This window comes from Oncorhynchus mykiss, chromosome 27 (assembly GCF_013265735.2).
Source record: "Oncorhynchus mykiss isolate Arlee chromosome 27, USDA_OmykA_1.1, whole genome shotgun sequence".
Taxonomy (NCBI): Eukaryota; Metazoa; Chordata; class Actinopteri; order Salmoniformes; family Salmonidae; genus Oncorhynchus; species Oncorhynchus mykiss.
This window is the reverse complement of record NC_048591.1, coordinates 48,304,783-48,322,612: the sequence shown is the minus strand read 5'-3', so window position 1 is coordinate 48,322,612 and position 17,830 is coordinate 48,304,783. Positions and strand designations below refer to the sequence as shown.

The window sequence follows — 17,830 nt, the reverse complement described above, 5'->3', positions numbered from 1 at the left end:
TGTTTCCAGGTGCACTTGAACACGGGAGTTCCAAGCTATCTGAGACAGCTAATTATGTCCACAAAGATGGTTTGCAAGCCACACCTGGGTTCAGATACTATTTGAAATCTTTCAATTTACTTTGAGCGTTTGCTTTAGCTCGTCTAGAGTGCCAGGTAGGTCGGGGCATTTTGCAGATTTTCCTATTCGTTATTTTTGCAACGCGCAAAGCTAAAATGAAGCACTTGACGCAGTATTTTAAAAGTATTTGAACCCAGCTGTGTTTCGAAGGTTGTCTGTGTATATGAGAGCTTTAAGACTGTTAAGAGCTGCAGGCTGGAACTAACACACCTGGAGGCTCAATGCATCCATCTCAAGACCCAGAACACCTCTGGTCTCAGTACTGAAAGCACTTTAACCCTGGGGCTGTCCTCGGGGTAAAAACGCTATGGGTTGTCTGAAACGGCACCCTATTCCCTATATATGGTGCACTGCTTGTGACCAAAGCTCTATGGGTTCTGATCAAAAGGAGTGCACTATGACAGGGATTAGGGTGCCGTTTGGGACAAACTATTCGTTTTTTTTCTACACAACCACAATGCACCACAGGACTCAGCCGGTCCAGCCCAGCAGCCGGTCCAGCCCAACAGCCGGTCCAGCCCAACAACCGGTCCAGCCCAACAACCGGTCCAGCCCAACAGCCGGTCCAGCCCAACAACCGGTCCAGCCCAACAACCGGTCCAGCCCAACAGCCGGTCCAGCCCAACAACCGGTCCAGCCCAACAGCCGGTCCAGCCCAACAACCGGTCCAGCCCAACAGCCGGTCCAGCCCAGCAACCGGTCCAACCCAGCAACCGGTCCAGCCCAGCAACCGGTCCAGCCCAGCAACCGGTCCAGCCCAGCAACCGGTCCAACCCAGCAACCGGTCCAACCCAGCAACCGGTCCAGCCCAACAGCCGGTCCAGCCCAGCAACCGGTCCAACCCAGCAACCGGTCCAGCCCAGCAACCGGTCCAACCCAGCAACCGGTCCAGCCCAGCAACCGGTCCAGCCCAGCAACCGGTCCAGCCCAGCAACCGGTCCAGCCCAGCAACCGGTCCAGCCCAACAGCCGGTCCAGCCCAACAACCGGTCCAGCCCAGCAGCCAACGTGTTAAAAAGGAGAATTAGTAAAAACCGAGATGATATTTCTTGTAATGTCATATTGTTTTAAACCTCCATATCTCTTCTGACTAGGAACCCTTTTTCTTCCCTTCCCTCAGAGCATTTCCTTCGAGGTAGAAATACTCTGAGAAATACTGCTGAGAGAAAAACACATTACTAAAAGTAAACACTATTACTATGTATGATAGACTGTTGTATTCCTCTACAGTAAATAGACTGTTGTATTCCTCTACAGGAAATAGACTGTTGTATTCCTCTACAGGAAATAGACTGTTGTATTCCTCTACAGGAAATGTAAAAAATAAAAATACAAGTCATTAATGTAAAATAAAAATCACTTTTTCAAACAGAGTCTTGACTTTATTCCCTTAAGTTATTCTTGACTTTATTCCCTTAAGTTATTCTTGACTTTATTCCCTTAAGTTATTCTTGACTTTATTCCCTTAAGTTATGTTCAAGTACAACGAGTAGCGATTAAAGGACGATAGTTCACATTGCTGAATTCAAATGATTTTGTTATACTGTTATTTTATATAGCTATTTATAAAAACCAAAAACCAAAGGTAATATAAAATACCGTTCTGTGGTTTATTTAATACAGACGTTTGATTGATTCTTCCACAGTATGTTCGTCATCCAGGTGGGCTGTTTAACCTGTTCTGTTAGGACATGAGAACAGAAAGAGGACAGATGGGATGTTTAACCTGTTCTGTTAAGACATGAGAACAGAAAGAGGACAGATGGGATGTTTAACCTGTTCTGTTAGGACATCAGAACAGAAAGAGGACAGATGGGATGTTTAACCTGTTCTGTTAGGACATGAGAACAGAAAGAGGACAGATGGATGTTTAACCTGTTCTGTTAGGACATCAAAACAGAAAGAGGACAGATGGATGTTTAACCTGTTCTGTTAGGACATCAGAACAGAAAGAGGACAGATGGATGTTTAACCTGTTCTGTTAGGACATGAGAACAGAAAGAGGACAGATGGGATGTTTAACCTGTTCTGTTAGGACATGAGAACAGAAAGAGGACAGATGGTTGTTTAACCTGTTATGTTAGGACATCAGAACAGAAAGAGGACAGATGTATGTTTAACCTGTTCTGTTAGGACAGAAAGAGAAAGAGGACAGATGGATGTTTAACCTGTTCTGTTAGGACATGAGAACAGAAAGAGGACAGATGGATGTTTAACCTGTTCTGTTAGGACATGAGAACAGAAAGAGGACAGATGGGATGTTTAACCTGTTCTGTTAGGACAGAAAGAGAAAGAGGACAGATGGATGTTTAACCTGTTCTGTTAGGACATGAGAACAGAGAGGACAGATGGATGTTTAACCTGTTCTGTTAGGACATGAGAACAGAAAGAGGACAGATGGATGTTTAACCTGTTCTGTTAGGACAGAAAGAGAAAGACCTATTCTGTTTTTCCCCCTTCATTTTTAGGAACATGTCATTTATCCCAGACAGACAAAAAAAGTTAGAAATCAAAACAAAACCAATGATCCAGAATATGTTTTCGCTCTTGTCTGCATATTCAGTAGAATTTCACTTGTTCTGATGCGAGTCAGAAGATTCATGGAGCCGAGTCAACCAGTGTATTAGAGTAGTCCACAGAAAGGTATTCAGACAGAATTTAGACAGCATGCACTGTTATTCTCAACCTTCCTTCCTTTAGGGTTTGTTGATGAGAACAGATGAATACCTAGCTTTCTTTGAAAATAAAACATTACAACAAGACAACACAAACAAGGTAGGAAGGAAGGAAGGTAGGAAGGTGCTTGGACAAGTCCAGTGGGTAGTCTTGCCGAGGGGTATGGACAGGAGACAGCAGACGTCCTTGTTTGTGTTGCGACAAAGCCGACGACATGGCTGACACCCAGGGGGTTCGAGTATAAAAATTGAGTGATTTAAAAGAGAAGGTCTTTCCTTGGCTGAGGCGCAGAAAAAGGCAGAACGGATCGGAACAAGCTGGACAATGTGTTGTAGTCAATCTGTTCTAGTCTGCTCTGGCAGCAGGGTGGACCGAGGAACCAGTGGAAATAATGCATTACCACCACTCTCCTCTCTCTCCTCTCCCGTCCCTCTCTCTCCTCTCCCGTCCCTCTCTCTCCTCTCCTGTCCCTCTCTATCTACTCCCGTCCCTCTCTCACCTCCTCTCTCTTCTCCCGTCCCTCTCTCTCCTCTCCCTCTCTCCTCTCCCGTCCCTTTCTCTCCTCCTCTCTCCTCTCCCTTCCATATCTCCTCTCCCGCCCCTCTCTCTCCTCTCCTGTCCCTCTCTCTCCTCGGGAGAGGAGAGGAGGAGAGAGAGGGACGGGGTCCCTCCTCTCTCCTCTCCTCTCCCGTCCCTCTTTCTCCTCCTCTCTCCTCTCCCATCCCTCTCTCTCCTCTCCCTCTCTCCTCTCCCGTCCCTTTCTCTCCTCCTCTCTCCTCTCCCTTCCCTTTCTCTCCTCCTCTCTCCTCTCCTCTCCAGTCCAGTCCCTTTGAACACAGTCACCAACAGGGAAAGGGAAACCGATTGCCAAAATAAGTCACAGACAGAATAGATATGGCAGAATGTCTTTCTCTAGCAGCCATACTTGAACAGCAAAGACTTATGAATGTTCTTTTTCTGAAGGAGAAGTAGCACTCTACAGTAAAATACAGTGTTCAGCAGCTGATTTCCAGGTGGCTGCAACACCATGTCTTTCCGAGTTGATTCAGTGTATCATGTTAATCACACGTCAAAGGAGCAGAACATTACAAGGTGTTCATGTTTGTAACTGTCTTTGGCAACAAGTCTTTAGTTATACTTTGTGGCCACCAACGCTGCGTCTGAACAAAAGGGCCCCCTATCCTCTATATAGGGAACTACCCCAGAGGCTGAGGGGCCCTGGTCATTAGTAGTATACTATATAGGGAATAGGGTTCCATAGGGCTGGTCTAAAGTAGTGCACTATATAGGGAATAGGGTTCCATAGGGCTGGTCAAAAAGTAGTGCACTACATAGGGAATAGGGTTCCCTTTAAGACATCTCTCACTCCAGCGGGCTAAACAGGTTCCAGTTGTTGATCATGTCACCTTCGGCCCATCTCGCTCTGCCTCATGAAGTGAATGTTGTTGACGCTGTCTGACAGCTGCGGGAACTGGTCCACGGACACCACGAAGTACCCGTCGTATCCTGCCACCTTCCCCGACCCCAGCAGCTGTTGCTTCTCTCCCTCCGTCCAGGAGCGCGAGCCCTCCTCTCCCTCCCTCAGTCTCTGACGCTCCCTGGTCCAGGCCTGTGCTACAGCCCTCTGCCTGGCCAACTCCAGAACCCTGGCCTTCTCCTCATCCAGGGAACTACCGTACCGAGTGTTGAGGCTCAGAGCGCCGTATTGAAGCTGAATGTCCGTGATGCGCCTAGTCCTGCCGTTCAGCACAGCGTTGACCTGAGACACCGTCACGTTGACGCCCGTCTCCAGGGTACGGCGTCCTACGGTCATCCCGATGAGTGACAGGTCGCCCTCCACGGACCCCAGCTTGAGGAAGTAATGTGTGTCCATGCCGTCGATGGTGAAGTGGAGGTCCTGGAGGTAGAACGCGTCATTGAGAACCGCTGCCATGCGTCGACCGTCCTCATTGGCCAGGCTGATGATGTCAGTGCTGATACGGCCATCGCGGATGGCGAATTTCACGCCCTTGCCGAAGATGGATCCTCCAGAGGCGAAGAGGGTCTTCGGGGCAGCCTGGGGGCAGCCTGCGGCGCTGGCACCGTAAATCTGCCCGAAGCGCTCCAGCTTCACGAAGGCCTTCAGCTGTCTCTGGACCTCACACTGCACGCCAAGGATAGACTAACAACAACAACAACAGAAGGACATTGGTTAGTAGGCCTGGGATTGACTGCAACAACAACAACAACAACAACAAAACACAGCAGAAGGACATTGGTTAGTAGGCCTGGGATTGACTGCAACAACAACAACAACAGAAATACAACAACAAAAACACAACAATAAAAATACAACAACACAAACACAACAACACAAACACAACAACACAAACACAACAAAAACACAACAACAACACAACAAAATACAACAACACAAACACAACAACACAAACACAACAACACAAACACAACAACACAAACACAACAACACAAACACAACAAAAACACAACAACAACACAACAAAACACAACAACACAAACACAACAACAAAAACACAACAACACAAACACAACAACACAAACACAACAACAAAACCACAACAACAAAAACACAACAACAAAAACAACAACACAAACACAACAACACTAACACAACAAAAACACAACAACACAAACACAACAACAACACAACAAAACACAACAACACAAACACAAACACAACAACAAACACAACAACAAAAACACAACAACACAAACACAACAACAGGAACACAAACACAACAACAACACGACAACACAAACACAACAACAAACACAACAACAAAAACACAACAACACAAACACAACAACAGGAACACAACAACACAAACACAACAACAAAAACAACAACAGAAACACCACCACAACAACAACAGGACATGTTTAAAAGAAGAACACCATGAGCAGTAGTAGAAGATTCATTCCCTGAGTGGTTAGTTAGTCACACCATAATCACACACTAACACAAGCAGAAGAAACCATCTTTCTCCTCAAACATGACACTGGAAAAATTATCAAATTCAAACATGTGTGAATGATTTTGTTGATTGTAAAGTTGCCTCTCTAACAGTCCATGTTTCCCATCTCTAGCTTCTTTCACATATCCTGTTCCTCCCTCCTCTTCCTCCCTCCTCTTTCTCCCTCCTCCCTTCTCTTCTCTGCATCCCACCTCTTCCTCCCTTCTCCTCCTCCCTTCTATTCCTCCCTTCTCTTCCACCCTTCTCTTCCTCCCTCCTCTTCCTCCCTTCTCTTCCTCCCTTCTATTCCTCCCATCTCTTCCTCCCTCCTCCCTTCTCCTTCCTTTCCTGATGTCTCACTCTGAGAAAACACATCTCAGCAGGACACTGATTCTCTTTCCCAGAGTCTCGGCAACTCTTTCTCGCACACACACACACACACACACACACACACACAATTAGAGAATCAAAAAGGCTGGTTCATTAACACCTATGTCTTAGTTTCTGTTGTGAGAATGCAGCGCTAACACATTGTACGTCATGTTGAGGTGTGTGACTGCACCCTCATTTGAACAGGTTTCTACAATATCGGGGACGTTCAGATAACACACTTCTTCTTCTTTAGTTGTTCCCAATCTCGTCTGAAATGTATTACAAAATGAGATTAAAACTCCTGTGAATGAATCCCACGACATCTAACAGCTGTTAGAAGAAGGACATTTAAAGACGCCTAAATATCTTTTACCATCAAGACAAAAATACGTTTGAGGAAAATCAGTTACTTTCATAAATTCTGGAAGACGGATTTCAATGAGCAGTTTACAAAACATTAGGAACACCTGCTCTTCCCATGACATCGACTGACCAGGTGAATCCAGGTGAAGGTTATGATCCCTTATTGATGTCACTTGTTAAATACACTCCAATCAGTGTAGATGAAGGGGAGGAGACGGGTTAAAGAAGGATTTTTAAGCCTTGAGACAACTGAGACATGGATTGTGTCTGTGTGCCATTCAGAGGATGAATGGGCAAGACAAAATATTTAAGTGCCTTTGAACGGGGTATGGTAGTAGGTGCCAGGTGCACCGGTTTGTGTCAAGAACTGCAACGCTGCTGGGTTTTTCACACTCAACAGTTTCCTGTGTGTAACCCGAATGGTCCACCACCCAAAGGACATCCAGCTAGACAACAGTACAAAGAATTGGAGTCAAAATGGGCCAACATCTCTGTGGAACGCTTTAAAGACCTTGTAGAGTCAATGCCCCGATGAATTGAGGCTGTTCTGAAGGCAAACGGGGGGGGGCGTGCAACTCAATATTAGGAAGGTGTTCCTAATGTTTTGTCCACTCAGTGTTTCACCACACCCATACGTATGAAATCAAGACACACACACACACACACACACACACACACACACACACACACACACACACACACACACACACACACACACACACACACACACACACACACACACACACACACACACACACACACACACACACACACACACAAACTCGTGGCCCTCCCACTGCACTGTATATCTGTGAAGTTGTAAATGTCTCATTGTCAAGGCCAGAGGTGTTTGTTAGTAAATCCTCGTCTCTCTGATCGGTCGTGACATGTATGGTGAATCTCCCTGTTTCTGACAGCTACACAGAGCCGAATACAGAAGAAGAATCAGGGTGTCTATATTTACTGTAATTCCTGAAGGGACCAAAGCTTTGTGTCTCCTGAGCAGAAAAACTAATCCTACTACTGCTCTAATGTTAGCTGACAACACCAGAGATCCTCCTCAGGAGAGAGAGAGTTAGGGAGAAAGAGAGAGTTAGGGAGAGAGAGAGTTAGGGAGAGAGCGAGAGAAAGAGAGAGAAAGAGAGAAAGAGTGAGAGTTCGGGAGAGAGAGAGAGTTAGGGAGAGAAAGAGAGAAAGAGAGATAGAGAGAGAGTTCGGGAGAGAGAGAGTTAGGGAGAGAGAGAGTTAGGGAGAGAGAGAGTTAGGGAGAGAAAGAGAGAAAGAGAGAGAGAGAGTTTGGGAGAGAGAGAGAGAGAGTTAGGGAGAGAGAGAGTTCGGGAGAGAGTTAGGGAGAGAGAGAGTTCGGGAGAGAGAGAGAGAGTTCGGGAGAGAGAGAGAGTTCGGGAGAGCGAGAGAGAGAGAGTTCGGGAGAGAGAGTTCGGGAGAGAGATAGTTCGGGAGAGAGAGAGTTAGGGAGAGAGAGAGTTAGGGAGAGAGAGAGTTCGGGAGAGAGAGAGAGTTAGGGAGAGAGAGTTAGGGAGAGAGAGAGAGAGTTAGGGAGAGAGAGAGAGAGTTAGGGAGAGAGAGAGTTAGGGAGAGATAGAGAGAGAGAGTGAGTTAGGGGGAGAGAGAGAGAGAGAGTTAGGGAGAGAGTTAAGGAGAGAGAGAGAGAGAGAGAGAGAGTGATCTGGGGTGGGAGAGAGGCAATGCCCTGTTGGTGGCTGATCTGAACAATATAGCGACCGCTGTGCCCTGCCTCCTCTGACATCGCCTGAGCAGAGAGGGTTGTCTTTGTTGTCCCAACAGATTCTAATTCTGTCTCTCTGCTGGCCCAGCCAACGCCCCCACTCTCTCTACCCCCACTCTCTCTCTCTCACCCATCCTTCTCTACCCCCGAGGGCAGGTTGCACCAAACAGGCAGCCTCTCTGCTTTGGCCAGACCATTGCCTTTGCGTGTGTGCGTGACCAGTGAGCGAGCCCTAGTGGCAGGGGTCTGGCTGGGGGGGTTCAGCTGTGGAGCAGAGCCAGCGGGGGGGGGGGGGGGGGGGGGGGCAAGTTATGACCTGAGGGACTCTTCACACCCTTGACACAACACACACGAATGGCACGGTTGTTTACCAACTAGCTTTATGCTGTGTTCCCAGTCAGTTATCCCGGGGATCCACCATGGATCAGGGAGGGAGGGATCAGGGACGGAGGGATCAGGGAGGGAGGGATCAGGGAGGGAGGGATCAGGGAGGGAGCGATCAGGGAGGGATGGATCCAGGATGGAGGGATCAGGGATCAGGGAGGGATGGATCAGGGAGGGAGGGATCAGGGAGGGAGGGAGGGATCAGGGAGGGAGGCATGGAGGGAGTGAGGGATGGATCAGGGAGGGATGGCGGGATGGAGGGATCAGGGAGGGAGGAGTCAGGGAGGGAGGGATGGAGGGAGGGATCAGGGAGGGAGGGATGGACAGAGGGATGGATCAGGGAGGGATCAGAGAGGGAGGGATGAGGGAGGGATCAGGGAGGGAGGGATGGATCAGGGAGGGAGGGATCAGGGAGAGATCAGGGAGGGATAAGGGAGAGATCAGGGAGGGATCAGGGAGGGGGGGATCAGGGAGGGATCAGGGAGGGATGTAGGGAGGGAGGGAAGGATCAGGGAGGGAGGGATCAGGGAGGGAGGGATGTAGGGAGGGAGGGATGGATCAGGGAGGGAGGGATGGATCAGGGAGGGAGGGATGGATCAGGGAGGGATGTAAGGAGGGATCAAGGAGGGAGGGATATATCAGGGAGGGATCAGGGAGGGAGGGATCAGGGAGAGATCAGGGAGGCATCAGAGAGGGATGGATCAGGGAGGGAGGGATCAGGGAGTGATTTATCAGGGAGAGATCAGGGAGGGATCAGGGAGAGATCAGGGAGGGATCAGGGAGAGATCAGGGAGAGATCAGGGAGGGAGGGATCAGGGAGGGATGTAGGGAGGGAGGGATGTAGGGAGGGGGGATCAGGGAGGGAGGGATGGAGGGATCAGGGAGGGATCAGGGAGGGAGGGAGAGAAGTAGGGAGGGATGTCCACCACTGTGACAACATCGTTCACATGCCCCAAACAATCGGAAAGGGGTTTCATCAGAGAAAATGACTTTACCCCAGTCCTCAGCAGTCCAATCCCTGTACCTTGTGCAGAATATCACTCTGTCCCTGATGTTTGGAGAGAAGTTGTTTCTTTGCTGCCCTTCTTGATACCAGGCCATCATCCAAAAGTTTTTGCCTCACTGTGCTTGCAGATGCACTCACACCTGCCTGCTGTCATTCCTGAGCAAGCTCTGTACTGGTGGTGCCCCGATCCCACAGTTGAATCAACTTTAGGAGACGGAGATGAAGGGAGTAGGAGGACACTATAGGAAGATGAAGGGAGGAGGAGGAGGACACTATAGGAAGATGAAGGGAGGAGGAGGAGGACACTATAGGAAGATGAAGGGGGGAGGAGGAGGAGGAGGAAGACACTATAGGAAGATGAAGGGGGAGGAGGAGGAGGAGAACACTATAGGAAGATGAAGGGAGGAGGAGGAGGACACTATAGGAAGATGAAGGGAGGTGGAGGAGGACACTATAGGAAGATGAAGGGAGGAGGAGGAGCAGGACACTATAGGAAGATGAAAGGAGGAGGAGGAGGACACTATAGGAATATGAAGGGAGGGGGAAGTGGAGGAGGAGGAGGACACTATAGGAAGATGAAAGGAGGAGGACGCTATAGGAAGATGAAGGGAGGAGGAGGAGGACACTATAGGAAGATGAAGGGAGGAGGAGGAGGACACTATAGGAAGATGAAGGGGGGAGGAGGAGGAGGAGGACACTATAGGAAGATGAAGTGGGGAGGAGGACACTATAGGAAGATGAAGGGGGAGGAGGAGGAGGAGGAGAACACTATAGGAAGATGAAGGGAGGAGGAGGAGGAGGACACTATAGGAAGATGAAGGGAGGAGGAGGAGGAGGACACTATAGGAAGATGAAGGGAGGAGGACACTTTAGGAAGATGAAGGAGGAGGAGGACACTATAGGAAGATGAAGGAGGAGGAGAAGGAGGAGGAGGATACTATAGGAAGATGAAGGGAGGAGGAGGAAGACACTATAGGAAGATGAAGGAGGAGGAGAAGGAGGAGGAGGATACTATAGGAAGATGAATGGAGAAGGAGGAGGACACTATAGGAAGAAGAATGGAGGAGGAGGAGGACACTATAGGAAGAAGAATGGAGGAGGAGGAGGACACTATAGGAAGATGAAGGGAGGAGGAGGAGGACACTATAGGAAGATGAAGGGAGGAGGAGGAAGAGCAGACTATAAAAAGATGAAGGGAGGAGGAGGAACTGGAGGAGGAGGAGCAAGAGGACACTATAGGAAGATGAAGGGAGGAGGAGGAAGAGGAGGAGGAGGAGCAAGAGGACACTATAGGAAGATGAAGGGAGGAGGAGGAAGAGGAGGAAGAGGAGACTATAGGAAGATGAAGGGAGGAGGAGGAGTTGGACACAATAGGAAGATGAAGGGAGGAGGTGAACAGCACCCATGTTTCCTTATTCCTTCATTTTCAGTCTCTTAAATAAAATTGCCATACAGGGAAGAGTATTCATTATATTGTGCCTCACAGTTTAAGGGCCTGAATTCATGCTTCAAAGAACCTTACATTTAATTAAGTTGCTGCTTTGTCTATCTGGAGTGCAGACCAATATAGCTACTCTATAACAGCTTCTGAATAACACAGCTACACCTCTCTCTGTATAACACAGCTGCACCTCTCTCTGTATAACACAGCTGCACCTCTCTCTGTATAACACAGCTACACCTCTCTCTGTATAACACAGCTGCACCTCTCTCTGTATAACACAGCTACACCTCTCTCTGTATAACACAGCTACACCTCTCTCTGTATAACACAGCTACACCTCTCTCTGTATAACACAGCTACACCTCTCTCGGTATAACACAGCTACACCTCTCTCTGTATAACACAGCTACACCTCTCTCTGTATAACACAGCTACACCCCTCTCTGTATAACACAGCTACACCTCTCTCTGTATAACACAGCTACACCTCTCTCTGTATAACACAGATACACCTCTCTCTGTATAACACAGCTACACCTCTCTCTGTATAACACAGCTACACCTCTCTCTGTATAACACAGATACACCTCTCTCTGTATAACACAGATACACCTCTCTCTGTATAACACAGCTACACCTCTCTCTGTATAACACAGCTACACCTCTCTCTGTATAACACAGCTACACCTCTCTCTGTATAACACAGATACACCTCTCTCTGTATAACACAGATACACCTCTCTCTGTATAACACAGCTACACCTCTCTCTGTATAACACAGCTACACCTCTCTCTGTATAACACAGCCCTGAGCTCTGTTTTCAAAACTAGGATTCCAAGGCAGACGGAGAGAGCTACATCTCTCTCTCCGTCTCTGTCTCTCTCTCTCTGTCTCTCTCTTATGGTCAATCACTCTCTCTATCATATGAGCAGTCTGTCTCTCTCTGCTCTGTCTGTCTCATATAATCAGTCTCTATATCTCTATCATATGATCAGTCTTTCTCTCTCTCATAAAATCAGTCTGTCTCTCTCTCTGACTCTCAGATTCCTGCTGCGGCATGGTGTTCCATGGAAGAATGTAGCTTAGCAGTGGGCGCTATCATTGGGTATGGTAGCATAAATTGGGTATGCTAACACGGGATGGCAGGTAGCCTAGCGGTTAGAGCGTTGGGCCAGTGACCGAAAGGTTGCTGGATCGAATCCCCGAGCTGCCAAGGTAAAGAAAAAAAAAAGAGTGTTGTTCTGCCCCTGAACAAAGCAGTTAACCCACTGTTCCCTGCTGTTGTTGTAAATAAGACTTTGTTGTTCACTGACTTGCCTAAATAAATAAAAATTGTATTTTTTGGATGCAAATCTCCCTTGATCTCATAGGAGATTTTAAAGAAGGATACTGATGAACTGAAAATAGAGAGAGAAATGGGGTGGAAGGGAGGTATGGGATTGAGAAAGTATTTCTGAATTAGATAAAAGGGAAGGCAGGATTATAATGTAACAGATGAATTTCCTGAAGGTGAATTGTTTATTGAATCAGCAAAGTTTCCGATGTAAACAAATAACAGGAGGAGGTTTGACAAGCCCTGAAATCGCTAGACTCAAGAAAGTGGTCACGAGAGTAACACGTTCCTGTAAAGAGATGTGTTTTCTGTCTCTTCCTGTAAAGAGATATTTTTTTCTGTCTCTTCCTGTAAAGAGATATGTTTTTCTGTCTCTTCCTGTAAACAGATGTGTTTTTCTGTCTCTTCCTGTAAAGAGATGTGTTTTCTGTCTCTTCCTGTAAAGAGATGTGTTTTTCTGTCTCTTCCTGTAAAGAGATGTGTTTTCTGTCTCTTCCTGTAAAGAGATGCGTTTTCTGTCTCTTCCTGTAAAGATATGTGTTTTCTGTCTCTTCCTGTAAAGAGATGTGTTTTCTGTCTCTTCCGGTAAAGAGATGTGTTTTTCTGTCTCTTCCTGTAAAGAGATGTGTTTTCTGTCTCTTCCTGTAAAGAGATGCGTTTTCTGTCTCTTCCTGTAAAGAGATTTGTTTCCTGTCTCTTCGTGTAAAGATATGTGTTTTCTGTCTCTTCCTGTAAAGAGATGTGTTTTCTGTCTCTTCCTGTAAAGAGATGTGTTTTTCTGTCTCTTCCTGTAAAGAGATATTTTTTTCTGTCTCTTCATGTAAAGAGATGTGTTTTTCTGTCTCTTCCTGTAAAGAGATGTGTTTTTCTGTCTCTTCCTGTAAAGAGATGTGTTTTCTGTCTCTTCATGTAAAGAGATGTGTTTTTCTGTCTCTTCCTGTAAAGAGATGTGTTTTCTGTCTCTTCCTGTAAAGAGATTTGTTTTCTGTCTCTTCCTGTAAAGAGATGTGTTTTCTGTCTCTTCCTGTAAAGAGATGTGTTTTCTGTCTCTTCCTGTAAAAAGATGTGTTTTCTGTCTCTTCCTGTAAAGATATGTGTTTTTCTGTCTCTTCCTGTAAAGAGATGTGTTTTTCTGTCTCTTCCTGTAAAGAGATGTGTTTTTCTGTCTCTTCCTCTGTACTGTTTTTTCAGCCATGAGAAGTTGTAAGATTTCTTCTTTAAACGTAAACGGGACGAGAGACGTTAGAAAAATAGCCATAGTGGGAAGAGACATACGTAGTAATACAGTTAATGAAGTTATGTGGCAACAGGAGGGGGGGGGGGGGGGGGGGGGGGGGCGACAGTGGTGTGGATTTGTATTTGTATTTATTATGGATCCCCATTAGTTCCTGCCAAGGCAGCAGCTACTCTTCCTGGGGTTTATTATGGATCCCCATTAGTTCCTGCCAAGGCAGCAGCTACTCTTCCTGGGGTTTATTATGGATCCCCGTTAGTTCCTACCGAGCCAGCAGCTACTCTTCCTGGGGTTTATTATGGATCCCCATTAGTTCCTGCCAATGCAGCAGCTACTCTTCCTGGGGTTTATTATGGATCCCCATTAGTTCCTGTCAAGGCAGCAGCTACTCTTCCTGGGGTTTATTATGGATCCCCATTAGTTCCTGCCAAGGCAGCAGCTACTCTTCCTGGGGTTTATTATGGATCCCCATTAGTTCCTGTCAAGGCAGCAGCTACTCTTCCTGGGGTTTATTATGGATACCCATTAGTTCCTGCCAATGCAGCAGCTACTCTTCCTGGGGTTTATTATGGATCCCCATTAGTTCCTGCCAAGGCAGCAGCTACTCTTCCTGGGGTTTATTATGGATCCCCATTAGTTCCTGTCAAGGCAGCAGCTACTCTTCCTGGGGTTTATTATGGATCTCCATTAGTTCCTGCCAAGGCAGCAGCTACTCTTCCTGGGGTTTATTATGGATCCCCATTAGTTCCTGCCAAGGCAGCAGCTACTCTTCCTGGGGTTTATTATGGATCCCCATTAGTTCCTGCCAAGGCAGCAGACACTCTTCCTGGGGTTTATTATGGATCCCCATTAGTTCCTGCCAAGGCAGCAGACACTCTTCCTGGGGTTTATTATGGATCCCCATTAGTTCCTGCCAAGGCAGCAGCTACTCTTCCTGGAGTTTATTATGGATCCCTATTAGTTCCTGACAAGGCAGCAGCTACTCTTCCTGGGGTTTATTATGGATCCCCATTAGTTCCTGACAAGGCAGCAGCTACTCTTCCTGGGGTTTATTATGGATCCCCATTAGTTCCTGCCAATGCAGCAGACACTCTTCCTGGGGTTTATTATGGATCCCTATTAGTTCCTGCCAAGGCAGTAGCTACTCTTCCTGGGGTTTATTATGGATCCCCATTAGTTCCTGTCAAGGCAGCAGCTACTCTTCCTGGGGTTTATCATGGATCCTCATTAGTTCCTGCCAAGGCAGTAGCTACTCTTCCTGGGGTTTATTATGGATCCCCATTAGTTCCTGTCAAGGCAGCAGCTACTCTTCCTGGGGTTTATTATAGATCCCCATTAGTTCCTGTCAAGGCAGCAGCTACTCTTCTTGGGGTTTATTATGGATCCACATTAGTTCCTATCAAGGCAGCAGCTACTCTTCCTGGGGTTTATTATGGATCCCCATTAGTTCCTGCCAAGGCAGCAGCTACTCTTCCTGGGGTTTATCATGGATCCCCATTACTTCCTGCCAAGGCAGCAGCTACTCTTCCTGGGGTTTATTATGGATCCCCATTAGTTCCTGCCAAGGCAGCAGCTACTCTTCCTGGGGTTTATTATGGATCCCCATTAGTTCCTGACAAGGCAGCAGCTACTCTTCCTGGGGTTTATAATGGATCCCCATTAGTTCCTGCCAAGGCAGCAGACACTCTTCCTGGGGTTTATTATGGATCCCTATTAGTTCCTATCATGGCAGCAGCTACTCTTCCTGGGGTTTATTATGGATCCCCATTAGTTCCTGCCAAGGCAGCAGCTACTCTTCCTGGGGTTTATCATGGATCCCCATTAGTTCCTGCCAAGGCAGCAGCTAATCTTCCTGGGGTTTATCATGGATCCCCATTAGTTCCTGCCAAGGCAGCAGCTACTCTTCCTGGGGTTTATTATGGATCCCCATTAGTTCCTGCCAAGGCAGCAGCTACTCTTCCTGGGGTTTATTATGGATCCCCATTAGTTCCTGCCAAGGCAGCAACTACTCTTCCTGTGGTTTATTATGTATCCCCATTAGTTCCTGCCAAGGCAGCAGCTACTCTTCCTGGGGTCCAGTAAAATTAAGGCAGTTTATACCATTTTAAAAACATGACAATACATTCACAGATTTCACAACACACTGTGTGCCCTCAGGCCCCTACTCCACCACTACCACATATCTACACCACACTGTGTGCCCTCAGGCCCCTATTCCACCACTACCACATATCTACACCACACTGTGTGCCCTCAGGCCCCTCCTTCACCACGACCACATAGCTGCAACACACTGTGTGGCCTCAGGCCTCTCCTCCACCACTATCACATATCTACAACACACTGTGTGCCCTCAGGCCTCTCCTCCACCACTACCACATATCTACCACATATATACAACACACTGTGTGCCCTCAGGCCCCTACTCCACCACTACCACATATCTACAACCCACTGTGTGCCCTCAGGCCCCTACTCCACCACTACCACATATCTACAACACACTGTGTGCCCTCAGGCCCCTACTCCACCACTACCACATATCTACAACATACTGTGTGCCCTCAGGCCCCTACTCCACCACTACCACATATCTACAACACACTGTGTGCCCTCAGGCCCCTACTCCACCACTACCACATATCTACAACACACTGTGTGCCCTCAGGCCCCTACTCCACCACTACCACATATCTACAACACACTGTGTGCCCTCAGGCCCCTACTCCACCACTACCACATATCTAAAACACACTGTGTGCTCTCAGGCCCCTACTCCACCACTACCACAAATTTTACTGCTTGCATCAGTTACCTGATGTGGAATAGAGTTCCATGTAGTCATGGCTCTATGTAGTACTGTGCCCCTCCGATTGTCTGTTCTGGACTTTGGGACTGTGAAGAGACCTCTGGTGGCATGTCTTGTGGGGTATGCATGGGTGTCTGAGCTGTGTGTTAGTAGTTTAAACAGACAGCTCAGTGCATTCAACATGTCAATACCTCTCATAAATATAAGTAGTGATGAAGTCAATCTCTCCTCCACTTTGATCCAGGAGAGATTGACATGCATATTATTAATGTTAGCTCTCTGTGTTCATCCAAGGACCAGCCGTGCTGCCCTGTTCTGAACCTTTTTTGTGACACCTGACCACACGACTGAACAGTAGTCCAGGTGCGACAAAACTAGGGTCTGTAGGACCTGCCTTGTTGATAGTGCTGTTAAGAAGGTAGAAACTAGGGCCTGTAGGACCTGCCTTGTTGATAGTGCTTTTAAGAAGGTAGAAACTAGGGCCTGTAGGACCTGCCTTGTTGATAGTGCTGTTAAGAAGGTAGAAACTAGGGCCTGTAGGACCTGCCTTGTTGATAGTGCTGTTAAGAAGGTAGAAACTAGGGCCTGTAGGACCTGCCTTGTTGATAGTGTTGTTAAGAAGGTAGAAACTAGGGCCTGTAGGACCTGCCTTGTTGATAGTGTTGTTAAGAAGGTAGAAACTAGGGCCTGTAGGACCTGCCTTGTTGATAGTGTTGTTAAGAAGGTAGAAACTAGGGCCTGTAGGACCTGCCTTGTTGATAGTGTTGTTAAGAAGGTAGAAACTAGGGCCTGTAGGACCTGCCTTGTTGATAGTGTTGTTAAGAAGGTAGAAACTAGGGTCTGTAGGACCTGCCTTGTTGATAGTGCTGTTAAGAAGGTAGAAACTAGGGCCTGTAGGACCTGCCTTGTTGATAATACTGTTAAGAAGGGGAGGTGGATAGTTTGAGTCTCACAGTTGATCGGTTTAGGGGAATATCCTCTGCATTGTGACATCAGTTGTCATGTTTAGAGACGCCGTCTGGCCTTCTGGCCAAGATACAGGCAATTATTGTAGATTTATTTTGGGATAAATAATATTGGGTTCAATAAAGTGTTTTGTATTTGTCAAAAGAGGAGAGGGGACAAGGTCTTGTACATCTGGCTAATTGGGCTGCTGCTTTACGGTTCCAGTTTATTCAAAGGTGCTTTATGGAAAATGTGGTGTGGAGAGGGATGGTCTGGTGTTAACGAAGGCTTTACTTGTGGTTTGATAGCAGCCAGATTTCTAGGGATGGAGAACCTCCGTTTTACAGAGGTCTTCTTAGGGTTTGGAGACTAATGCAGGTGTCCAGAAGCACTACGGCGGAGTCAGCGGCTGCTGGAGGAAG

General features: G+C 47.3%; 1 protein-coding gene across 2 annotated transcripts in view; it reads right to left on the bottom strand.

Annotated features, from left to right (window-relative positions):
* Window positions 1-3,527: 3,527 nt before the first annotated feature.
* Window positions 3,528-17,830, bottom strand: part of tenm4 (teneurin transmembrane protein 4) — a 678,489-nt gene continuing 664,186 nt past the window's right edge. For both annotated transcript variants that reach the window (XM_036964775.1, XM_036964776.1), the window contains one exon: window positions 3,528-4,956. In XM_036964775.1, coding sequence (XP_036820670.1) covers window positions 4,198-4,956 — 759 coding nt within the window. In that variant the 3' untranslated portion in view covers window positions 3,528-4,197. The remainder of the gene's footprint in view (window positions 4,957-17,830) is intronic.